A 26,403-nucleotide genomic window follows, 5' to 3' on the forward strand; every position below is an offset into this window, starting at 1 on the left:
ACTGTTTGGGTACTCTAGTTTAGTCTTTAATTCTCCAGTGGTAACTTCTGGGAAACCACTTTTAGTTCTACCAGCCACAAGAATCAGGTTTCAATCATTTACAAGTTTGTGGAAGTTGCTATAAATTTTATGTTTACTGTAAGAAGGGAGTATTTATGTAAGAATGGAGTATAATCAACTGAGATATAATAGAGAGCCTTGGTACATACTAGGTAGGTCTGCTGCTGCTTCTGTTTTCTTAACATGAATTGTAAATGGGACTTTGCAATATATTTAAGTGTTCCCAAGATGTGCTTACCAAGTTAAAAAAAGGGAAAACTTCTTTTTTCACCAGTCCACATTTATTGTTTTGTTGTCTAAAGATATTGAAAATCCCATTTTCTGTATGTTAATGTGATATGATAGTGGTCAAATTCTCATTTTTTTGCTAAATACATTTCTCTGGGAAGAGTTATTAATATTGCATTCTTCAGGCTTGATGATTACAGTGATTTCATGCTGACATCTTGCAGTGGGCTGTTACTGAACTACCAAATTGCTTTTGCCCCTGAGAACAAGGATTCTCACTGCTCTTGTCCCTTATAATGTCATCTTGGATGTTCTTATTATCTGTATGTTTAACCATTAGCTTCATGCTAAATTTTGCGTTTTAGTAATGTTAAGAAACCCTGGCTCCCCTAGGTACTTTATCACACACAGACATTTTCAATTTCTCCATTTTACAGCTGCTCAATTTTCTATCTTTTGTCCTAGTAAAAAAGACTTGTCTGATTTCAGTTATCTATTATTTGTAAATTATTCCTGTGTTATTGTAGTTGCATGACAATATGTTTACTCTGTAAAGTTAATATTCCTAGCGTTAGAAAAGTCTGGCTGGAGGCAGGTTTCAATTCCAGTTATCTTCAGGGCTCTGCTTCCAGTGCAAACTCAGTCACCTGCCCCTGCACCCAGGCACCTCTGCTTGATGGAAATACAAAGCCCCACCATTAGTTGAGTGACCAAAGAGGTGAACCTAGACTTACCTCTGCAGAAAAGGTCTCTGTAAATCTCCTTTCTCTTGATGATAAGGTGTTACATCTCACTGAACACGAGTCACACCTGCATACCCAGAGATGAGCCTAAAAGTATAAAAAAGGTCTGGACACAGCAGGCAAACCCTGTAACATGGCCAAACACATGTGGAAGAAGAAAGATTTCCTCCCTCTTACCTCATGCACCCTCAATGAGGCATTGCTCAGTGGCTTGCTGTAATTATAAAATTTATGCCTCTTTTTTCATAAGAAAGGTCAAGATTACTAGTCAGCAGTATTTCCTACTGTGGGCAGCCATTTATCATAGCTCTAAGTCTTCCAAACAACTTCCATATACATGTATATAAATAAATAAAGTCATAGCTGAGTGCTTAAATGCACTTCAGTGTTTTTGTCATCTGTCATTTTTCTGTCAAGCCTAGATATATTGAAATCACATGAAATGGGATGACATTCATGGTCTCATATCCAGACAAAGGTGTGCAGAAAGGGCTGTAGCTTCTGTCAGATTGAAAAATGTTGTTATGGTTTGTAGGGGGTGGGGTTTGCTGGTTTTTTTTTCCCTCTGGATGCTGTCTTTCAGGACTCCTCTGCTCCAGCATGTCCATAACTCAACACCTACTCCACCCAATAGCTTTTGCAAGATGCCAGACTTTGAAGGCAGTTTGAATGAACATGCAGGCTTCAAAGCAAATAAAATAAATTTAATGCCCTTAAGAGTTTTAAACAGAAAATTAGTGCTCTGCTACAAATGCTGATTTTTATGAGATTGCCTGTTTGTCTTAGGTACACCCTAATCCTGATCTGTTTCTGGTTTTAGTTTGCCAATTTCCATCATCCTTTATTCGTTTTCATACATCAGTTGTCAGATTTATTACCAGAAAACAGAAATCCAAACATCATGGCCTGAGCTCAAAGTAAGGAAACTAGTTGGATATCTGAGGTGTCCAAAAAGCTTCCAGGCAGCTTTTTAGGTCTCTTAAAGTTGTCTTCCCCTGGAAGCATGTTTATATTGTCCTTTTATGCTAGTTAGTTTTAAAAACATATATTACCTCTATCTCACATTTTTGCCTCTGTCCTTAGACTAGCACTACATAAAAGATAAGCAATGAGTTTTTATCTGATGCTGCCTGGCTGAATGTAATTTAAAATGGATACTGCAGATTGAATTCTTATTCTCCATCTTTAATGATATAACCAAGTATCAGTGCTAGGCTAGGCTTTTAAGTTTTTCAGTGACATATGACTCTTTCTAATGCTTGGCCTTTATTTTGAGTGGAAAATCTGTCTAAATGAGGCTAACAGACTGGGAAATTGAACTACTTAAACTAATTATTTGTGAAATACTGATAATTGTAAATAAACAAAGGCATTTGATGCAAGGTGTTTTCCTACACTTTTTTTGGGTAGTTGCTTAGGCATTAATGTAAAGAAACGTAATATATTCAGACAGCTGATTTATTTGATTGATTAAATATTTAAACACAGAATCATGGTGTTAATGGAAGTTACAGATGCTGTTCTTCATACATAATTTCAACATTATCTGATCATGCTGGAATAGAAATCTGTACTTAATTGGTTATGCAAGCATTTATTGACTTTTCTTCTGATAATTAAAAGCTTTAATATCTTTAAAGGGTAAAACCAGCAGTTTCCTGAAGTATATTTGCAGTAGAGTGGTAACTTCTTAAAATAAAAGAATAAAGAAAATTGTAGTTGGTGAACAGGAGAGAAGAAGACAAGTTGCATGCCTGTGCTTCAAGAAAAATAAAATTCTAGATGCATAATTATGGATTGTGTTGAAATACAGATAGAATTACTGGATTTTTTTCCACCCAATCTCATTTTTTCCTGAGGACCTCAATGACTTTTTAAACAATTTTTCTCATTTCAGTGCTTGAGTTACTTGTTATTATGAGTTATGAATATTTTCCCATACAAAAACACTTTGTTTCGTATGTGCCCATACTGATGAGAAAATGTCTCTAGAAATAATCAGACAAGCAAAGGCAAATGCAGCATTTTGTTATGTTTCTTCTTTTGCAGATCTGTTCAGAACAGACATCTGAACAAAACCCGTGTTGAGAAACTTGACCAACTCACTTCATGGAGAATAGCAAACTGTAATCTCCTGGTGTTTCAGCCAGGGACCAGCACTGCTCTGACTAGCAGTCACAGGCCCCTTTTGGGGTGATACTCTGTGTAGCAACCCTTCAGTATTGGAAAAGCTGCCTTTTTCATGAACCTGGTGCTTATTTCTCATGATGCCCTGTAGCTGAATCTCCTGATTCCAGCTGTGTGAGCATTCCTGGTACGGCTTAACTTCCCAACGGGAGGAGATGGCTGTGGGCAACACTTACACTGCAGTGGTGTTAGAAGCACACCATTAGTATTCACTTGTTGACATGAAAAATACAGTTTCTGACACAGCAAGCCCCATGTGCAGATCCCTGCCTTGTCTTTGCCCTTCAGAAGCATTTTATTAGCACCAGAGATCTGCTGGTGCACTGCATTCTTCTACATGGTGCAAGATGTTTTCTGATTGAGAAATTCCTTCTGGTGTATCAGACCTTTCCAACTCTTGCTTGATCATTTAAGTGAATTGGTTCTCACCACTCCCAGGTATAGGTTGGCATCCTTGTCCTCTTGTGATGTTTTCTTTTTTGACTTTTTGTTTTGACTTTTTAAAATGTCTCTTTCTTACTACCTTTATTCTCACCTTCATGGGCTTTTCAGAGAACTTTAGCAAACTGGTTTTTATGCTTAGGCAGTACTTTTAACAGCTCTACTTTGACCAAGAAATAAGTATCAAGTATTCAGTACAAAGCTGAGTATCCTCATTTGCCATATATCTGGTAGATGTGCATACAGTCTTGTTAGCAAAAAAGAAGTATCATATTCTTCACAATATGTTATACAGCACCCGTCATGGCATTAACTGCATGCTACTAAAATATCAGCCAGCTTTTTTAAGTTACATGGAAGTTCAGAAGATTAAATTGCTATTGGTGTAATTTTGTTTAACTGGCTCTGTACAGTACTTTTAGTTGAGACTATGTACTTCATCTTCAGGAATTTTGTGGTACTCTTCTCACAGGACTCCTGATATGTAATTCCAGTTCTATATAAACTAGCTTGAGACTTCCTGAGGGAAAAAAAAAAAAGACAAAAAAAAAGAGATTGATACCTGATTCAAAGGGGGTGTGTCAACTAAGTACAGGAGAACGATTATTTTTTGCTGCGTCTAAATACCTTCCAGAAGTCTGCAGAAGATCCTAAGAAGGGAGGCGAAAAAATTAACTGTAAGTTAAAGGGAAGAAACAATAAATGAACATAGGCAGTAGCATCTCATTAAGGCTGAGTTATTCCAAAATGTTTTGAATCATGCTATATGTTTGCCTCTGCATATGTGCCGTATTACACAGATCATGTTAAGAATACCCTGAAATGTCAGGTTTTCCATTCTCCCAAAACTTACATTTTTGTGAAGGACTTTTGGAGGATGCCAGGTACAGATTCCATAATACTGATAGTACAGTAGAAATTTCTACCACATGTTCCTCTTCAAACTATATTTCATAATATCAGAATACCTATTATTTGGAGATATCTGGTTCAGTCCAGAAGCAGGATCAGGCTCAAGGCTGAAGATCAAAGTTGCCTCAGGTTGCACTAGAAAAACACTACCTCACAAGTTCCCAAAACTTTTTGTAGTAAATAAAGTGTTTGGGGGTGACAGAATGATGTGGTAGAATGCCTGTTGCTGTGCAAAGACAGTTAATTAGTTGTTAATAAATAATTGTGATGCTAAGCTTAAAAGGAGGTCTTTTTTGGTACATGGCTTGTGTAGATAAATCCTCTAGTTACAGTTCTTTATTCCTATTCTTTATTTTAACATTTATGGAAAGTGAAGTGCTGTTTTCAAATAACTGTGGACTTCAGGGATCATAGGTCTGTTTGGGTTTGCTGTCTTTTGTATCACAATGGATTCTACAGAACATTAGGTAAAACTAGAGGTAAAAAGCAATTAAAACAGCTTGAAAAAAATTTTTTTCTTTCATTTTAAGCTCAAATTTTAACCTCAAACAGTAATATCCAGTCAAACAAGATGAGTAAAAAGCTTTGGTGTCCCAATAGTTGAGTGCACTGATACATAATACCTCAGAGCATTTATCTTTTGTAGTCTGTAATGATAAATACACTGTGAATATTAAACGCAAATAATTGCTTTCACTTAGAACTTTTCATTTAGCTAGAAATGTGACCAACTAAAGAGACAGAGAAACATTTCTACTTTGAAACAATTTACCTCAGCACTTAGATCTCAGGGTTTATAGCCCTGAAGCTTGATTTTTTAAATATTATTTTTTCAGGTGAATCAGAAATAATAATGGCTTTTTCTCAATGTTTTCTTCAACATTTGAATGGCTGAATTACTTCAAAATTGAGAATACTTATGACTGAATCAGTTAAGGAAGAGCTTTCGAGCTCCTGCAAAACAATGTAAGATGTACATTTTTCTGTAGTGGGTAACAGGTTAAGTAAGGTACATGCCTGCAGATTCTTCAGTTAGATTTATTTTCCAAGGGAAGTAATAAATACCAGGGAACCCTTTGTGTCAGGCTGTTGTAATTTGCAGAGATGCTTATCTTCCAGTAAGGAGGGTTGTGCCCTGTAAAATATCACTACTGCATAAGAATTTTTCATGGGAAAGGAACCTCATACTGTTTATAGCTAGTGTTGTTACTGGGGTAGGGGCATAGGTTTTTTTGCTCTATAAAATTGTTTTCTCCCACTCTATTAAGATTACCCACTCAGAGCACTTGAAACATAAAGGCTCTAAAAACATTAAATTTTCATATTGCACTGTAAAATTCAGGCACAGAAGAAAATCTCCGCATTCTTCATTCAGTAGTAGAGATTTCGTGCACTGCACGTGGCAGGGATGTGAGTGGAGGGAGTTACTTTGACATGTCAGGAGATGTGACAGGAGTGCAGATCATGAGCTGACCCCTCTGTCCTTGTATCAACTTGTATCATAGGAGTGAAGTCATGGAGCAAAGCGCGTCCAGGCAGCATGGCCTCAGGCCTTACAGGATGTTAATTGCCCAGCACCAACCGCTGTTGGTTAGCGTAACATGGGGCTGGGTGAACGAAGGCTCTCAAACACATCATATGAGAAGATTGGTCTCTACAGGCAAAGAACAGAAAGGATGCATTACAGCTGTTTTTTTCAGGAATAGCTCCAGCCAAGTACCTATGAAATACTGTCCCATATACCTTTGTACAATCATAGAACACATTACCCTCTGGTGTAACACTGTGGAGAGCTTCAGCCTTCATACTGTGACGAGTACATCTATGCTAAAATATGTTGAGCATGCTAACTGATGAGATTTGGGGGGTTTCTTTGGAAGCCCTTTTTTTGTTGTTGTTGTTGTGGGAGGGAGGGCTGTTTGGATGAGCTCCATATAAATATATGAGCACTGCTGGGAACATGAAAATGGAAAGGATACTATGCATTCATATGAGATTATTGGCAACAATTATAGGCAAACATGTATCAGTTGCTTAATGCACAAGGGTCCAGAGGACATCCACACCATGTGTCACGAGCCACAAAATGTTCACTAATTCTCTGTAATAAAACACAGGATCAGAAAATCAAAAGCCTGAAATACCCAACTTGTCATGAAAATAATGGACTTGCCCATGACCTTTGTTTGTGTAATGAAAGGGAAACTATTCACTAAAAATACCTTCTGGGGAATCCTGTAAAGTGGGGTACGTTGCTAGTCCATATGTGATATTATCCATACAGCACACAAAAAATCAAGCTCCCAATTTCTATATAGTTTGTATATGTGCAATCAGCTTTTGTGCTATTAATGACCTTACGAGAATAATGACAGTATTCAGATCTTTGATCTGATACACAGCAGCACAACTCCATGTTTTAGTAAATTTTATCATTAAATAAATACACCAGCTCATTTCACAAAATACTGAAATGATTCAGAAATGGTAGTAATCAGATCACCATTACATCTTTTTTATATAATCCAAAGAATAGAATCTGATATTTCTGACTGAATCTGTGACCTTTAAACACTTTTTCTATTTTTTTCTGATGCAAGTATTGGAGGCTAATAATTTAATAGACTTTAATGGTTTTGCCAGCATATGGCCAAATCTGTCACACAGTGAGAAAGGTACAGTTTAAGACCAAGAAGTGAAAATAGTTACACTCTTAAAAATACATGTATTATGTAATAGACTTAACTGTAACTTTCACTTCAATAAATAATTCCATCATCACGATAAAGCTTATTATTATAGGGTAATTTTAAACATTTTGCTATTTTCTTGCATGTATGCTGCTGTGCTTGTGTATCAGTGCCATTTGATTTGTCTATTTATAGGCTAAATTACAAAAGTTGGATTATTTACCATCCTTTTTCTGACATATGCTTATTTTGCCTGTACAGATTTGTTAGATTTTATTACGTTATGTGCTTGGTACCCCTGTAGCAGAAGGATAGTTAGAATCGTACACATAACAGCATGACTTTATACATTCTTCTTGTATTGTCTGTCCTACATTGCAGGAAAACTTTGAGATTTGGAGTGGAGTTTTTTAGTGTAAAACTATAAAGAGATGAGATGTCAAAAAAGTCTACTAATATTAACAGAGCACCACTGTTTGATGAAAACTTTATTTTAGCTTTTCTTAGTATCACTTGGCTTGCAGCATGCTGAGCTGATTTCAGTCCAATGGCCTGACTAATGTGAGAAAGAAGGTGGGGGAAAATGCTCCAAAAGTGTTTGCTATTAACCTTTATTTATTAATCTTATTAAAGTGAGGGCCAGCAGAAGAGTTATAAATAATTAATGCATAGTTCTACTTCTGAAGAGTCTAAAAAAATTAGCTTTTTTATTCTGATCACTACATACCATACCTAGCTAATCTGTAAATAAGAAGTTAGATCTCTCTATTGAGTAAACTTCTCTGATGCCGTGGAAATTAATAACTGAATTTGTGGAAATTAATAACTGAATTTGTGGTGTGTGCTTGTAATTTTTCTGCTTACTAACCCCTACATACCAGAGCTGGAATCAATACATCAGGTTTTGTTCATTTTGGGAAGATGTCAGTAGGAAGACTGTTGATTCTGGTACTTAAGTTTTATTTAATGTGTCTGTTAATGATGTGTGAAACAATAGCTATGCCTGTGGCTATGTTGGCTCAAACTTATTTCTCTAGGAAGAATTAGCAGATATGCATTTATTTCAATGTGCAGTATACTCTTGTATACCTGGCATTTTACTGTCACTCATAGATTATAATTACAGTCGAGTTTTCCCTGTTGTTTCTGGGTTCATCATATGCTAAAGTGATGGCACAATGTAAAGATAGCAGGTTTTAATCCCTTACAATAATTTGAATAGTGAAACATGGATCCTTGATCTGTTTTTGTGGCAAAAAACCTTTACAACTTTGTGACTCTCATTATAAACTGCAGACAAATGGTTGTGTTATAAAGTTATATATCACCATTTTTGCAGTTATAAAGCTGGTTTTTTAGGTGTTACACTAAGTGGAAACATAAGGAACTACTGTTAGCTGAGGACTGTGAATAGAAAGAAGGTATTTTAAATGTAATGTCTGTTTGTACAAACAAAGGTGGAAGGTGGACTGCTGCCAACTAATAATACATAATTAATTCTTACTAAAAAATGAACACTGTATCATTAGGAAAAATGAACAGATCTTTCAAGTCATTGACTCCCCTACTCATAAGCAATCTAGTTTTTTATAACCTGATTGAATTGTATACATTACTTCTATTGAAAATCTGATCTAAACCCTTCTTCTGACACACGGAAATTTTCCTTCAGTTACCTGCCCAGGTAAACCTAAGGCTAGTTTGCTTTCGTTATCTCTGTCTTATTTACTTAGTGTATTTAGAGACAATATGATTCTTATCCTTCATTTTGCAAGGTTAAACAAGCGAAATAACATTAACCTTCTCATAGGATAGTTTCTGGTCCTATCATATCTCTTTTGCATTGATTTAGTCCCACGCATTTGGTAAAGATGCAGGTTCAGAATTATGTGGTCTGCTGTGTCTTTCAGAAATATTCTGACTGATGCAACACAAAATCTTGTTTTTCTTTTCTGTGGAGGAGTCACACTGATGTTTCATAATCTTTCCATGTCACCTTACTGTCTGCTAATATTATTATGATGTTCTTACTTGTCAGTTATTTCCAGTTTAAAAGTCAACTTTCCTAAAATAGTCACCTACCTCTTAAAACCACAGGTGTAGGATTATGTGTGTTGTATTATTATAACAACTGAATTTCTTCAGTATTGCTTCTCCAAATTCTCTGGCTCTTCTTGTGAGGTGTCTTCTCCTCTTGTCTCTTCATGCTGCCCTCAACTTTGTGTTGTGAGTAGTATCCCAGATTTTGTGCCATTGTCACTAGGTATGATACTGTTCCTCAGAAGCTTCTGTAATGACTTCCCTCCAAACTGATAGCTCCCCATTTAAACATAGCTGATTACTGCTTCTCGGTTATCCAGTTCATGCACATTTCTTAATTCCAGTCTTAATCCTTGCCTCACCAGACTGGCAGTTTTTTCTCATGACACCATACCAAATGACTTTCTGAAATCTGTTTTCTTGTCCAGAAACTTATGATCATCCATAACAGTGTTGCAATTTATTATACTACACATTACTGAGGACATCCTAATGTGCCTGTAGTTACCTGAGTTATTTAATTTTTTTTTAACTCTTCCTTTGATTAAGATACTCAGTTTATTGCTCTTCAGCCAAACAGTATCTTCGCGAACATGGTGGATTTTACATGTGTTCTTCATATGGAAGAAATGCCCCTTGAAGTCACTGGAAATAGTGAATACATCTTCATCTTTAGGAGAGCTAAACTCTCAAGAGCAGGATGAAGAAAGACCAGAAATAGTTCCTGTTCATCTTCTAAATTTTTTAAAAGTCCAGTTTAGATAAATTGGTCAACAGTTTAGTACTACTGTGGATTTAGGAAAAGCTAGAGTGGATGGAGGATTAAGTTCTATGTCTTCTCTGTTAAATGGGAGAAATTGTTCTTAAGGCTCAAAGAAAAATTGTGTTAATTTTAAAAGCACCATTTGCATTCAATCTTTTAATATGTGACAGTCTTGCAGTAATAAAGTAGGTTGGTTTGGGCTTTTGTGTATATGTATTAAGAACTTTACTTTTTTATTACATCGGTAAATCACAGAGATTACAATTATTTCAGAGCTTGCAATGCAAATTACATTGTGCTTACGTATTAGCTATTGTATTTCTCTGCCACAATAATAAAGCATTGTCTTTATTCTAATTTGTTTCTTCTCATTTTTTTATTCCTGCTTGCAGTTCAGAGCTTCTCAGTGCACAATTAGAGTATTCACATTTCTTGCCAGCTTCTAGTTTCAGCTGGTGTGAAAAGAAGCAAGAAGTCCTTGCCAAGTCTTGCGTTACTTGTGCTGTAAGAATGGTTCAGAAGACAGCAAACTTCATGAAAGTCACAAAATCGTGCCATATGAAAAAATAAAATGTTGTGCATCCATGTATTATATTGAACTGAAGACATCTTCTCCCACTGACTGCTTTCAATGAATGTAAAATGGTTATATCATGTCAGACTAAATATTACTTTGACAGAATGTCTTCTCTCTGCAGTAACCAGTAGAAGAAGCTGAGGCAGGTATGTAAGACAATAAAGACATACTGTGATAAAGCCTCACTGGTGCTCCAGGTGTCTGTAGTTCAGCAGTGTTGTGGAGAAAGCGTACTTTGCATTTAACATAGCAATGTAAACTGTTGGTTCATTCTTTGAAGCCATGCAAAATTTTACCATCAAAAGCTTTCTGTGCCAGTAAGTTCTATGGTTGAGCTACACAGGTATTTCCTTTTCTGTTTTTGAGAGCTCATTGTATGTGCCATAGTTCTTTATGTGAGAAGAAATGTTGATTATACCTATCCATGTCCCTATGGTGCCACTGACTTCATAGTCGGGGTTGGCCCTCTTTGGATTACTCCTTTTCACCCTCATCATCTATTCATCTAACGATCCACACGTGATCATCTGGTGGTCTTGGTTAGTACCCTTCTACTCAGAAATATATTGATTTCAGATGGTATATCACAATACTGACGAGGTGCCCACAGCCTTCCAGATTCAGGTGCACTATGAACACAACCACATAATGATGTTTCTGATTCACTCAAGACTTGTCCTCATGCTGTTTGCTTTTTCTATCCTCACTACTGAACATCAGCGTGACATTTGCACAGAATTCCCTACTGTGCAACTAGGTTCTCTTTCCAGAGTGCTAACAGCTTGCACACAATCCGACGTTCTTCGGGTATAATTAGGATTGCCTTCTTCACGTGTACTTTGCATTTATCTAGACAGAATTCAACCTGCCATTTTATTACCTAGCCATTCAAAATCATGAGAATTTTTGCAGACAGGTTTACTTTTAACCACACTAAATAATTTTAATTTATATTCAGTAAATCTTGCCACGTCCCAAATCACCTCCTTTTCCAGATCACTTATGACTGCATTGACTGCTTCTGGCCCTTGCACAGATCCATTCTCCAGGAAACTTAATCATCTTTCTTTTGCCTCCTAGGTTTGACCACCTTGCTTAGAAATTTCAAAGAAAAGTTAGGAATCCACTGAATTGCTTTCATCTATATGTTAATGATTTGAGTTATAAAAAGACATTTTTGTCCTTCAATATTGAAAACAAATTTCTGCATGGCACCAAGATTAAAACCTGCTATCTTCAGAAAGAGTTTATGATTTCAGTGTCATATTTGTTCTGAACTGGTTTGTCTGTATTCAGTCTATGAACCGAAAGTAATATAATTTAAAATAGATTAATACAGTTTTGAATATGTGTGATAATACTGCATTACTGAGTTGATTCGAAACTTTTTTTTGATTGCTGCTGTTAATCTGTTGTTGATTATCAAAAACAAAATCATTAGTATAATGGAGTACATCCTCTTGCTATGATTTCAGTGGAGCATATCTAATAAACCAATGCATCTGAAATTGGAATGTAAGAAAAATGTGGTATTTGTGTTAATAGAATATTCCTCTTAAATAAGTACTGCTAATGAATTTGCTGTGAAGATGAGCTTGTAGTCAGTCAAGGGTCACAGAAGAATTTTCACAATAAGAGGGCAGCACTTAGTTTTACAGTGACAGTTTGTCATTTGTTAAAAATCTCTTGGATAAAATACATTATACTACTTTAAATAAAATGTATTTGTGAAAATCCAGGTATCATAAATTAATGTGTAAATGTAGTTAATGGTTGTTTCAGTTATACTCAAATACCATTCTTCATTGTGGATGATGAAAAACTCAAGTGATTCTTTATGGTTAGAGGATTTAGGAAAGAGTGGAGTGTCAGGGTTTATGGGGAATTCTGGCACCATTCAGCAACCAGCCTTCTTTCTTTGTTTTCAATGTTAGACATTTTCTTTTTCCTATGAAGGGATTTTAATGTGAAATTCTAAACATAAAATTCATGGATTCAGGAAAAAGTGGAGAATATAAAACCACAGTCACTTTGCAGAGCACACAGTAGACAGCTTTAAATAAAAGAGGCTAGGAAAGGGGTGTGACTTAAAAGAGATGGAAATACCATCTGAATAGCTGATCTTTTTTCATTATTCAAAGTGTAAACTGTAGAAGAAGGAAAAATTATTCTTCTAAAGAGCAAATATCCTTACCCAGCCCTTTCCCAGGGACTTTTTTCTAACTCAATCCCTAATCTCTAATCTTCCTGTCCTGCCAGTGTCCATCTCTTGTCCTCAAGGAAGCCATATTTCAGTTTTTCCATCACTGCTGGTTAAATGTTGACTCAGTACTGATGGTGTTCATTCCTGTTCTCTGTGATCTGTTTTCCTCTGAGCAAGGAAATTGCCCAAAACCTCCTGTCCCTGGTTCATCTCATCTATGTGACAAGCAAAATACCCACCTCCTGAAACAGAACAAATGTGGTCTGACAGCTTTAGGTAGGAGTTCTATGAATAAGGAGTATTTGAGTCATTTTGTAACTATGTATGTTTTTTCACAATCACTCTCACTTTGATATAGCAGACTTACCTGTTTTGTTAAAGGCAAATTTAAGATATCTTAAGGTAGTTATCAGAATTGGGCTGTTGCTTTTCTGTTTTATGACTCTAGCCTCAAAAATGCTGCCATGACTAATAGTAGCAATGTTTGCTCAAATAGAGTCATTTGGGATCTGAATGAGGTGGGAGGGGGATTCCAGAAATTTTGTGTTAAATTTCTGTTTTTCATACATGCTAATGTGTTTTGAGTAATTGTCATGGCTCTTATTAGGAGTTATTTTACATTTATAGCCCTATGCTTAATATTACTTCTAGTAGCAAAGCCTCTGTTCTAGAAAGAATTGCTGTAAAATAAGCTATATGTTTTGAGTCTGAGACACTGAGCCATGAGACCTCACCTCTTGATTTCCTGTGTATAAAAGACAAACTTCAATACCCATCTCAAAATCTGATTATAGCTCAAGCTTACAACACCTTCCTGAACAATGTTTTCTATCTAATTAACACATACTCCTTATGTATTAATTATAGTCCAGTCTGTTTGCAGATGAAAAAGAGCAGCTTCTTGTATTGTACTTTATCTGCTACTCATGGGAAATAATTCTGTTTCTCTGGAGTTAGTAGATGTTAGCTTAGCAAAGAGAAGTGGGTCTTATATGTATTTATGATGTTAATATTTTACTCCTCCATATCACATCCTATTTAAGAATAAATAGGCATCACATTAAATGAGCTAAGTTTTCTTTTAGGGAGGAAACTAAGTCAGAGAAAGTTTTATGATTTGCTCATAGTTTAGCTGTTAGCACAGAAAGGTGTAAAGGACAAATACTTTAAATCCTAGACCTGCACTTCAGGTGTATCTGTATTTACCATAAAATGTATCTACTGTTTAGAATATATTACAATTACAAAATTGACAGAAGTAGAATTTCTTTTCTTGCCACAGAAATACATTGAAAATTACTCAGGATGAGTTATACTAACATGATCTATAGTTTAATTGACATACTGGATTGTATGTATCCCTCAAACACACATATTCCAATGGTTATATTTCAGTCATTGAATTCTTTGTTGGCATGGGAAAAAAAAAAAGTTTTGTTGAAATTAAGTGCATTCAGTTTTTGAATGTTAAGTAGGACTATCCATTTGCATTTGTCTGTAGGAAATACAAGCAGTTTTGTGCTCCTGTCATGGTTTGGGCCCAGAAGGCAACTGAGCACTACACAGCCCTTCCCCCCAGTCCTGGGAAGGAGAAAATGAAGCAAAAGGCTCAGGAATTGAGACAAAGACAAGGAGGGGTATCTCATTCATTACACTTACAGGCATAAGACAGACTCATTAGGGGAAGAAAATTTAATTAAATTAATTAAAACTTTAATTCAAAACACAAAGAACAACTCTACGTAACAGACAGAGTGGGACAGTGAGAAGCATTACCACAACTTAAAACCTTCTCCCCCCACCCCTCCCTTCTTAAATACTTTATTCCAGAGGCACAGTCACCATTGCTAGTTGGCTTAGCCTTGGCCAGAGGCAGGTGCAACTTGGAGCCAGGGGAGCTTTGTGAAGCTTCTCACAGGGGACCACTGCTATAGCCCTCTCCCCTGCTACCAAAAACCCCTGCCTCAGAAACCTGGCACAACTCCATAGACATAAATCCAAGGTCCTCTTAAAAAACATCATCAGTGTTGCAAACATTTTAGTAAAGATCTGTGCTAATAAGCATTTAGATGTAGGTGTTGACTTAAGTGTTTTGTGCATAGCAGCATTCAGCCTTGACCTAGGAACTCAGAAATACTGCCTACAGACCTTTGGTTAAGTGTTTTTCATATAGTTTTGAAGCTAGATGAAGTAAAGATAAATCCAAGATCTGCCCTTCTGTTTAGTTAGAGAACAATATTTGCTTACTGTGGACAGTACTGAAACTGAGACCAAAAGAGTATAAATAATTCCTACTGAATACTTTGAAGTTCTGTGCCTAAAAATAGCCATGATCTATAATAAATAGTAATGATCAACAGTACCAATGTATGTTCTTTTGTCCATAGAAGCACTTCCACTTAATGTCCTTTTTTTTTTTTTTCCCTCTCTTTCTCTTCCTAGATGCAGCAGTTGTTCCATGAAAACTATGAACACAACCGCAAGGGTTACATTCAAGATCTTCACAACAGCAAGATTCACACAGCTATAACACTTCATCCAAACAAAAGACCGGCCTACCAATACAGGCTGCACAATTACATACTGAGTCGCAAAATTTCTGAACTGCGCTATCGAACCATCCAGCTCCACAGAGAAAGTGCCCTGATGAGCAAGCTCAGTAACAGTGAAGTAAATAAGGAAGATCAGCAGCTGGGAGTGATGCCATCTTTCAGTCATTTACAGCCCCGTGAAAGGGATGAAGTCATCGAGTGGGAGTTCCTGACAGGAAAATTTCTTTTCTCCATGATGGAGAACCAGCCACCCCGTCAGAGCCTGAGCAGTGTCCTGCGGGCTGCACTGGATGACACCGTGATGCAAGTCATGGAAATGATAAATGAGAACTCTAGATCTAGAGGAAGGCTCATTGATTTCAAGGAAATACAGTATGGCTACCGCAGGGTGGATCCTCTGCATGGAGTGGAGTACATCCTGGATTTACTGCTTTTGTACAAGAGGCACAAAGGAAGAAAAGTTACAGTTCCGGTGAGACGTCACGCTTACCTTCAACAGTTGTTTAGCAAACCTTTCTTCAAAGAAGCAGAGGAGCTGGATATAAGAAGTCTGTTGGAGAATACCCACACTGATGCTCAATCTTTCTCTTTTGTTTCAAATACTTTAAAGATTTTTTCTTCTTCGTTCCAAGGCACCAAAGACATAGGGGGACTCAGTGACAAGAAAATACATATTCTTGTCCCTCTCACAGGAAGATTTGACATTTTCTCAAGATTTATGGATAACTTTGAGAAGACTTGTCTGATTCCCAAGCAGAATGTAAAGTTGGCAATAATTCTTTTCAGTTCTGAGTTGGGCCAAGATGCCAGCAAACACATAGAACTGATGAAAGAATACAGCATTAAGTATCCTAAGGCAGATATGGCCCTGATTCCAATGGCAGGAAAGTTTTCTAGAGGCTTAGGTCTTGAAATGGCCTCATCTCGATTTGACAATGGCACTTTGCTGCTGTTTTGTGATGTTGATCTGGTATTCACATCAGACTTCCTTCAGCGGTGCAGAGATAACACTATTCAGGGAGAACAGGTTTACTACCCTATCATCTTTAGCCAGTATGATCCAAAAATAATATATGGAGGCGACCCTCCAGCTAACAGTAGTTTTGTTTTCACAAAAAGAACCGGCTTTTGGAGGGAATATGGATTTGGAATTACCTGTATTTACAAAAGTGATCTACTTACTGCTGGTGGATTTGATACCTCAATTCAAGGCTGGGGACTTGAGGATGTAGATCTTTTTACTAAAGTGATAACATCTGGCTTGAAGGCTTTCAGAAGTCAAGAAGTAGGAGTTGTCCATATTTTTCATCCAGTTCAGTGTGACCCCAGTTTAGATCCGAAACAATATAAAATGTGCTTAGGGTCCAAAGCAAGTACGTTTGCCTCTACCATGCAGCTCGCTGAACTCTGGCTACAGAAACATTTGGGTGTTAGGTACAATCGAACTCTCTCCTGACATCTCAGCCTATTTGGCCTTGTTAGAGGAGTTTACCTCATTATTGTTATTATTATTTGATTTTGCTGTCATAGTTTTAAACTCCCTCCACATTGTCTTCCAAAGACTGTTGACCTCAAATGGGATGAGTCTGCTGTTCACTGATGTTTCTTATACCTACTGAACTGGTAAGGTGAATTCCTTCATATTGCATTTATTTGAAATTCAGTCAAGTCATGGCAATTATATGATCCCATGGAGCACATCGATCACAAGAGACTGCATCAGAAGAATGTTCTCTTTCAGCTCTGGGATGCAGTGTCATCTTTATTGAATTTCTCAGATTTGATGTGATACAAATATTTACTGGTGAAGGTACCACAAAAGTGCTTTATGCTTCTTCTGGGGATGGAACTCTATAAGATAAACTTGAGTTTTATAATTTATATGAGAACTTATATGTATAAATGCTACTTTTCTTCATCTTTAGAATTTTTAAAGTAAATGAATAACTATGATTGTACCTTTATTTTTAAAAAAAAAAAAAAAAGAAAAGCTGAGGAGCTACTTGCAAATACAACTGGTACTGGCTACCAAGGTCCTTAAATGTCTTATTATAACTAACTCTTCATTACTGTTCACTCTAAGTGTAAATAAACTTTATTTTCACTAGGAACAGGATTTAATCCAATGCTCATGTATGCTTTAGAAGATTGGTGAACCAACGTCCTTCATTTGCAGGCAAGAAGAAACTATGACTTAACATGGTCATTTATGATAAAGTGCAGGCATACAGTATTCTTTTTTTGAAACACATAGTATAAGTTGCTGTTTCTCTTTTTAGAATGAGATTCTAATACATAACTTTATTTTACATTCCTTTCATAAAGCTGCACTTGATACAAAGTGTTAGAAGTTAAAGCTGTATTTTTATTTTTATTTTTATTTTTTACATTTTCCATTAATATTGGTACTTAGTAGCTGTTCATTGTTAAAATAATTATAGAATAATTATTTAAATTTCAAAATTTACTCTTGCTGGTCAAAGTTCCTTGCCATATTTATATTAATGGAGGTTGTAAGACTGAGTTAAGATTTATCTCTGGACAAACTAAAGTTGTCATATCGTGGGTTCATGGAGTAAAGTATTTAAAATCATACCAACATAAGAAATAATAAAATAAATTTTTGTACTTTAGAGAAATGGTTTTACAGGGATATATGAGTGCATGTGTGTGTACGTATATCCCTATATATAGCCAGATATATAGAGAGAGTAATTTCAAAATATGTTCCTCTTTTCCATTCAGGCAGGACTTTGTTACAATTGTTGTTATTTTTGCCACATGCTTGGAACGTTTCATGTTACACTGTGGTAAGAGCCCAAAGGCATCCAATAAATCATCAGAATTCGGCCAAACTTAAATTAATTCAGTGGTACATCGGTAAACTCAGTACCCTAGTTTTCAAACTATATTTCAAATAGAGCTGGACAAGAGAAAGTAAGCAGTTATTGAATTTAAGTTTGCAAGTTTTTCAGCTGTAACTGACTCCTGTGTTTCCTTTCAAAAAACAACTAAGAGATTGTTTATCTATTTGTATGAAGATATCCTGATAAATTTCCTAAGGCAGTGGAGGGTGTGTAGGTCAGTTAATGTATTTTATCTGCAGTTCTCTGTTCTGGATGTACCATACAGGAAAAAAGCATCCCTGAAAAGGAGTAAAGTCATAATTAAAGGGCTGGCCATAGCTTTTCATATGCTTTGAAAAAGGCCATCCCCATTACCTTGAGTAAGATAGTAATTGTGGCAGATGAGACTGGAAAGAAGATAACTCACACCCTCCCCAGGAAGAGCTCCTGGCTTGCTATTTTCCTGGAGGCTCTTGCCTTCCTAGCCCGGTATTGTTAGCTCAAATGTCTGGAGACAGTAAAATTTAGTATTAATTATTAAATAAGTCTTTGAAACCTTTCTTTAAATTGGGTGCAAAGGTCACGCTTTGTTCAATAAGAGAGCCAAGAACAAGGAACATACAATTTATTTGGTTGGTCTCTACTAACTGATGCATCTCAGATAGCAGAAACTGAATGCCTGTTGATAAATGTTTGTGATGATTTCATAAACATGGAAAAAAGAATTATTTACAAAGACATCTAAGGAAATAATTGTCTGTTGAAATGTATTCCAGTGCTTATTTAAATTACTTAACTTTAGTGGCCAGGAAGTATTTGCTCAGCTCAAAGTAAAATAGTAGATTAGAACAAGAAATGGAACCAATCATTCAGTGGGGATAAAGATGTATACAGAGGGCTTGCAGGATCAGGTCCTACATGATACAAGCAAAATGCTAGTATTTACCAGTACAGATATTTATTTAGTGTCTGATTCATTTGTTTATATGATGAATTACTTTGTTAAAAACCTGATTATAAATGTTTATTATGAAATATTGCATTGTCTTTTGAAATAACTATCCTGAGATAACTTGAGAACTTGTGTTAGTTTGTTTAAGGAATAATATGCCTTCTAAGGGATCATATTAAAAGAAAGAAAAGCACAAAAGTGTTGGAGTAATGTTATGGATGTATAGCTTAAGATGGGAATGTCTGTGCTTTTGTCTAGTTTGAATAATAATCTTAATTGTAAAATGAAATTTCTATGTATATGATGACCCTTTGTAAATGCATAACTAGTGAAGTCGTGACATAACAACCAATTTTTCCCAAAACCCCCTTACCCTGGGAATGGGTTCCCTGGTTTCATTCTGGGAAGTGTGTTGCAAACTGCTCACACTTTGGCTTTTCAGACGCTGCCTTTTTTAAAAAAAACATCTCAGCAGTTCACACACAGAAACCTCAGAAATCCCCACACACACACCCATCCTGACATGTCTTCCCATTCACAGTATTTAATTTAACAGAGCATTTGCATCTTCTGGATGTAACAAAACCATCAGGTTGGGCTACCTAAGACTTGCTGAGTATACTCTGCATCAGGGTGCCAGTTCTTAAGCTGGCTAAAGGTAGAGGGTCAGGGGGAGATGTGAGGCTCAGCCATGGAAGTTGGTGCCTTCTGCCCAACTCACCTCCTTGCTGCCACCAGCACTGCCAAATGCCTCTCCATGGAGCTGCAAAGCGGCAGTGCCAGCCAGTGCAGAAGAGCTCCTCTTGCTGCCACTAGCTGTTTTGGGGAAGCAAAGGGGCCGTTTGAATCAGGACTTGGGAGGAGTGAAAGGAGGATGTCGAGCTGATGCTTCATTGGGTTGGGGCAGCGGGGTATCTTGTGCAGATCCTGTGTCTCCCTGTCTCTGGGTGGAAGAGGAGTCTGGTCCCACAGCTTTTCCCGGTTTTCTCTCAAGGGACGTTGTGAAGTAAGGAGCAAAACTAGCAGTCCTTCCACTCAGTGAGGCTCATGGGCCTGGACCATGTACTTGAAGTCCCACCATATCATGGGACATGAGGGGAAAAAGGTACCACATGGTCTTCCCAAAAAGCAGTACAGAGAGGCACTCACCAGAGACTAGAGAGATGTGAGCAAAAGTGCCTTTTGGAGCCTTTGTACCAGTGTGTGCTCAACAACGCCTCAAGACTCTCGCAGAAATTGTCATGCTGTTAAAATGGCTCATAAGAGTGTACTGTGGATCTTGAGGAACTGTGGAGGCTTCCAAGGACCATGACTTAACAACCGCTTTCTTTAAACAGAGCAAATAAGAAATTTAAATTCTTTTGGTTTCTTAAGAAGTCATTCTAATGTTACGGCTAGTTTGACACTCAGAAGATTTTGCTCCAAAGAACAATGTTTGCTTTAAGATAGAAACAAAATACATGGGCAGTCTACATCTGATTTTCCTGCAACTTGAAATTGGGTAGGATTTTTAGAAAAAAGTATGGACTAAGAATGTCCGCTGACTGGACAAAAGTTTTGTGTTTCTGCTCTATTTTTAAAAGAGAAACAGATGAGAAGAAAACAAAAAAAGCCTATAGTAGATACACACAAAAATCAGCCATGATGTGAGGGTAGCACTGATGATTATGGTCCTAAACTGTAGCACAGTGAGATGTTTCACAAAAGACTATTTACAATAACTGAATATCACTGAAGCTATACTCTGTCATAAGTCTGTACTCAACGTAAAGTCGAATCAGTCCATTTTTAATTCTTTCATTTCTTAGAATAATTTTCTTTATGTCTTATTGTCAGCATGTATTCACTTGATTAATGAGCTGTTTTTTCATGACTCACTCTTTCCTTCCCATTTTTCTTTTCCTTGGGTCTTCCCATTTGCAGTATATATTATTACAGTATTTGAAACTCTTTGAGCTAGCAGGATACTTCTGCTATGGTTTTATGATGTCACTGCCATATAGAACTGCTGAACTAGAGTATTTTGATGAGTGAGTTTCCAGTCCTGCTTCAAATTGTTTCATTTTGCCTGTCACTGTAAGTTAAAAGTTTCTAAATATTAGTACTTCAGCCCTTCCTCTGGTCTCCTTTGTACTGGAATCCTACTGAGACAAGTAAATGCAAAAACTTTCCAATCCTTCAGTCTAGGAAAATGAACAGAGTCTGTGAATTTTCTTATATCTTTTGTTTGTTTGTGGATTTTTTTGCCTTCAAATCTAGAATTCCAGAAGCATATTTATCAGTTCCATAATTTTCGTAAATTCATAATTAAGATGTAAGACAACACATATATGGACTACAGGATACAAACTGTAATTTTACATCCTTATTTTCTAGGCATCTAATTATTCAACAGATGATTACCATTTATAGGAACTTAGAAAATAAATTGGAAGCATCCTTACTGATTTATGGTTTATTTAGAATTAGTGGAAAGCTTAACCATGTAGGCAGAGATCAAAAGATGTGCTATATACTGTAGGCTGCTGGGTTTTGCTTCTTTTGTAGTGCTGGTGGGAAGATCTCCTCTACTCTGCATAGGATGCCTGCAGTGTGGTAGTATTCTTCACAAACCAGTCATGTCTAGCAATGATTTTAAGTGACTGCAAGGCTGTGGGCACAGCATTCAGCTTCATGCAGCAGTCAAGACTTACTGGACTTACCTAAACATGTGAGAGACTGTTCCTTAGATTCAGAGGGACTCTGGTGTGGCAGAATCAAATGGTAGGTACATAGGTTAAATAGGTCTGCTGCCACAAATTCTGGGCACAGCCTCTGAAGGCATCCCTTTAAAAAGGAGACCCCAGCAATGCCATAGGCTTTGTAAAAATATTCCTAAAAGATATTCCTAGCTAATGTAGGTGCCAAATACTTTTACTGAGACCAAGTAAATTGCCTTTAGGTGATTTCATTAAAAAAAAAAAAAAATAGAATAAAACTAATGATGAAAAAAAATGCTTGTGCTTGAGATCAAGAAGAAGAGATAAGCTGCCTAAATGCATTGAAGGTGGAACCATGAGTGACCAGAGACAGAACTGCTGAGCATAGTTCAACCTCAAAACCAAAACTCAGATCTGCTCCAAGGACAATTCTCCTACCAGCTGCCTTGGGCAGATGTAAGTAGTAGAAGCCTGATTTTGTACAAAGCATCATGGTATCCAAGGATGCTTCATGCTTCTTGCATGCATTGCTGGGAGAAGGCACAAAGTCCAAACACAATGTTACCAGCAGTTGAAGAAAAGAACAAGGAATGCAGTTAAGTGAGGAATGCAGTAGAAATGATTTCATGGGTGACAGGATGGATAGGAATGATGTAAATCCAGAAAGGTGTGTGTGTCTTTATTATATTAAAAGAGTGGAAGACAAAACTTGTTTTAAAGTAGAACCTAGCTTTCCTTTCTTCTTGAAAGCTTTTCACCTTACTTTACATTCCACTTGTACATGAAGTGACAAATGCTGAAACCATCTGGACCAATACCAAAACTATAGACATTTCACACCTGGTTTATTCTGACCAGCAAGCCCAGGTTCACTGAAGTGATAGTTAAACTGGCAATTACGACTTTTTCATGTTCTCTTTTTAGACATGACACCCTTTATTATTATTTAACTGGGAGTGAGATCTTTGACAACTTTGTTCTATTTGTGCCTAAGATGCTCTAGTCTTTCTATTGTAACTTCAAATATTGCACTATTATGTGGCATATCACTGTTTTAAATAAGAAAGGGTTTCTTTAAACAAAGGCTTCTGGACAGTAGTATATAGCTGCTGTAACCTTGCAGCCACAGTAACATGGTTGAAATAAAGTATGTTCACCTGTGTTCTTTTATTTACTGCGTTGATACAATAGTTTTACTAATGAGAAATCTAGAATGAATATGAGTTATGACTGAATATTTTCTGTTGGAAAAGCTGATCAAATTTTTTGAAATAACTGGGACCAAGTAACAAGCCAAACACCAAACATGCGCTGATACTGGAGGATATACAGAGACTATAGGTACTTTTAAGAAAACAAGTTACAGGAAGATGACTCTGGTAAAGGTGAATGAGAAATGCTGTTTTCATCACCAGTACTGCAGGTAGCAGATTTGTGTTGCTACTAGAGTCATATCTTCTGGCATGACCAAGAGGTGTTAAAAGAGAAGGACACAAAGGCATATCCCTGGATATGGAGAAGACCACTCTGGCTAAACAGGGAGCTTTGGCTGCAACTCGGGGAGAAAAGGAGAGTTTACAGATTTGGGAGAAGGGGCTAGTGACTCACAATGATTACAAAGATACTGTGAGGCTATGCAGGGCAGAAATCAGGAGATCTAAAGCCCAGCTGGAAAATAATCTGGCTTCAGCAATCAAGGACAACAAGAAATGTTTCTATAAGTATGTGAGCAGCAAAAGAAAGACCAGGGAGAGCCTCCATCCCCTGCTAGATGCAGGAGAAAACATGGTAACTAGTGATGAGGGAAAGGCTGAGGTGCTTAATGCCTTCTTTGCCTCAGTCTTTAATGACAAGACTAGTTGTACTGAGGGAATCCAGCCTCCTCAGCAAGAAGACAGAGACTGGGAGAACGACCCCCCCACAATCCAGGAGGAGACAGTCAGTGACCTGCTGCATCACACAGACACACACAAGTCTATGGGACCAGACGGGATACACCCGAGGGTGCTGAAGGAGCTGGCTGGGTGCTCCCCAAGCTGCTTTCCATCATCTACCAGCAGTCCTGGCTGACTGGGGACATCCCGACTGATTGGAAATTGGCTAATGTGATGCCAACATGTAAGAAGGGTTGGAAGGATGATCTGGGAAATTAGAGGCCTGTCAGCTTGACTTCGGTGCCCGGGAAGCTGATGGAGCAGCTCATCCTGAGCGCACCATCATGCAACACATGGGGGACAACCAGATGCTCAGGCCCAGTCAGCATGGGTTTATGAAAGGCAGGTCCTGCCTGACAAACTTGATCTCCTTCTGTGACAGCGCGACCTGCTTATTGGATGAGGGAAAGGCTGTGGATGTTGTCTACCTTGACTTCAGTAAGGCCTTTGACACCGTTTCCCACAGCATTCTCCTGGTGAAACTGGCTGCTCGTGGCTTGGATGGGCACACGCTTTGCTGGATAAAAAACTGTCTGGATGGCCGGGCCCAGAGAGTTGTGGTGAACGGAGTTAAATCCAGCTGGCGGCCGGTCACGAGTGGTGTCCCTCAGGGCTGGGTTTTGGGGCCACTCCTGTTTAACATCTTTATTGATGATCTAGATGAGGGGATCGAGTGCACCCTCAGTCAGTTTGCAGATGACACCAGGTTGGGTGGGAGTGTTGATGTGCTCGAGGGTAGGGAGGCTCTGCAGAGAGACCTGGACAGGCTGGAGCCATGGGTTGAGGCCAACTGGAGGAGTTTCCATAAGGGCAAATGCCGGGGGCTGCCCTTGGGCCACAACAACCCCCAGCAGCGCTACAGGCTTGGGGAGGAGTGGCTGGAGAGCTGCCAGTCAGAGAGGGACCTGGGGGTGCTGACTGACAGTTGGCTGAACAGGAGCCAGCAGTGTGCCCAGGTGGCCAAGAAGGCCAATGGCATCCTGGCTTGTGTCAGCAATAGCATGGCCAGCAGGGACAGGGAAGGGATCTGACCCCTGTACTCGGCACTGGTGAGGCTGCACCTCGATTCCTGTGTTCAGTTTTGGGCCCCTCACTACAAAAAGGACATTGAATGACTCGAGCGTGTCCAGAGAAGGGCAACGGAGCTGGTGCAGGGTCTGGAGCACAGGTCGTACGAGGAGCGGTTGAGGGAACTGGGGGTGTTTAGTCTGGAGAAGAGGAGGCTGAGGGGAGACCTCATCGCCCTCTACAGCTACCTGACAGGAGGGTGCAGAGAGCTGGGGATGAGTCTCTTTATCCAAGTAGTAAGTGACAGAACAGGAGGTAGTGGCCTCAAGCTGCACCGGGGAAGGTTTAGACTAGATATTAGGAAGCATTTCTTTCCAGAATGGGTTGTTGGGCGTTGGAATGGGCTGCCCAGGGAGGTGATGGAGTCCCCACCCCTGGAGGTGTTTAAGAGTTGGGTCAACATAGCACTGGGGGATATGGTGTAGTTGAGGGTCGGACTGGATGATCTTCAAGGTCTTTTCCAACCTAGATAATTCTGTGATTCTGTGATTGCCTTCATGTACCAGAGTCTAGAGAGATCAAGTTTTAGCCTAAAACACCTTAGAAGAGAGCCCAGAGAGAAACATGGGACTGGGCAAAGAAGGGAGCATAAGAGAAACCAAAGAGTAAATTCCTTTTCTTCTTTTTCTTTATGCGTGACATGTTGCTGTACTCCGCAGGGAGCTACCAGGTCTGTGTGGATTCAGTTTGACACCAAGTGGGGAAGCCCTTTCATTAAACTTTGTGGAAAAAAAGCATAAATGTGGTGCTGTGGGAGGATATCGTACCCGCACAATTCTATGAGAGTTATAACAAGCAAAGCTGTTTATTTTTCCAGTAGTACAAACTTATGCTCTCGCCAAAGCTCTTACTTCATAATTAGCAAATCAGCAATTAGACAGCTATCAACCTTTTCTCCTATCAACCTAAGACCACTCTAACACGTGCTGTGCAGACCAATCACTTTCTTGTTCACATGCTGTTCACACGGCGGTAACTTCTCACAGTTCAGGACTTTTCCACAGTTCAGTGTTGCAGCTGTCCGTTGTTTTTCCCTGCCACACTGGCACAAGCCAGCAGTTTCTTACCTTTCTCCCAAGGCCCGTTTCTCATCAAAGCCTTGCTGCTTCTCAGGGGCTCTGTGAAGCTGATGTCTCCCACAATGCGGTGTATGTGACCGGAGCAGATACTGGTGGGCAATGAGAAAGAAAGAAAGAAAGTGCATGGGAAATTATATAAGAACCCAATAAAATGGGATTTTTTTTTTTTTTCTTGGAAGTAGAAATTCAGTCTGTGGGTAAGCAATTTTACTAGCCTTGATATGTAAGGGTAAGAGCCAGTAATAGAGAGAGAAATCAGAGCACATAAATTTGAAAGGAAGGAGAGATACAGACACAGTGATCAAGTACCTATGTAAACACAAAATGTCATTAAAGTAAATGGGAAAAAGTAACAGAAGAAATAGAAGAAAAAAACTGCAGGAAGAAAAGAAGAAGAATTTAGACAGATGTAATAAAAAATAACTGAAG

General features: G+C 38.1%; 1 protein-coding gene across 2 annotated transcripts in view; it reads left to right on the top strand.

The window, feature by feature from the left end:
• The window catches only part of CHSY3 (chondroitin sulfate synthase 3), a 160,174-nt gene extending 142,444 nt beyond the window's left edge, over window positions 1-17,730 (top strand). For both annotated transcript variants that reach the window (XM_074931961.1, XM_074931962.1), the window contains exon 3: window positions 15,287-17,730. In XM_074931961.1, coding sequence (XP_074788062.1) covers window positions 15,287-16,852 — 1,566 coding nt within the window. In that variant the 3' untranslated portion in view covers window positions 16,853-17,730. The remainder of the gene's footprint in view (window positions 1-15,286) is intronic.
• The last annotated feature ends 8,673 nt before the right edge of the window (window positions 17,731-26,403 follow it).

The sequence above is a fragment of the Athene noctua genome, chromosome Z (assembly GCF_965140245.1).
Source record: "Athene noctua chromosome Z, bAthNoc1.hap1.1, whole genome shotgun sequence".
NCBI classification, from domain to species: Eukaryota; Metazoa; Chordata; class Aves; order Strigiformes; family Strigidae; genus Athene; species Athene noctua.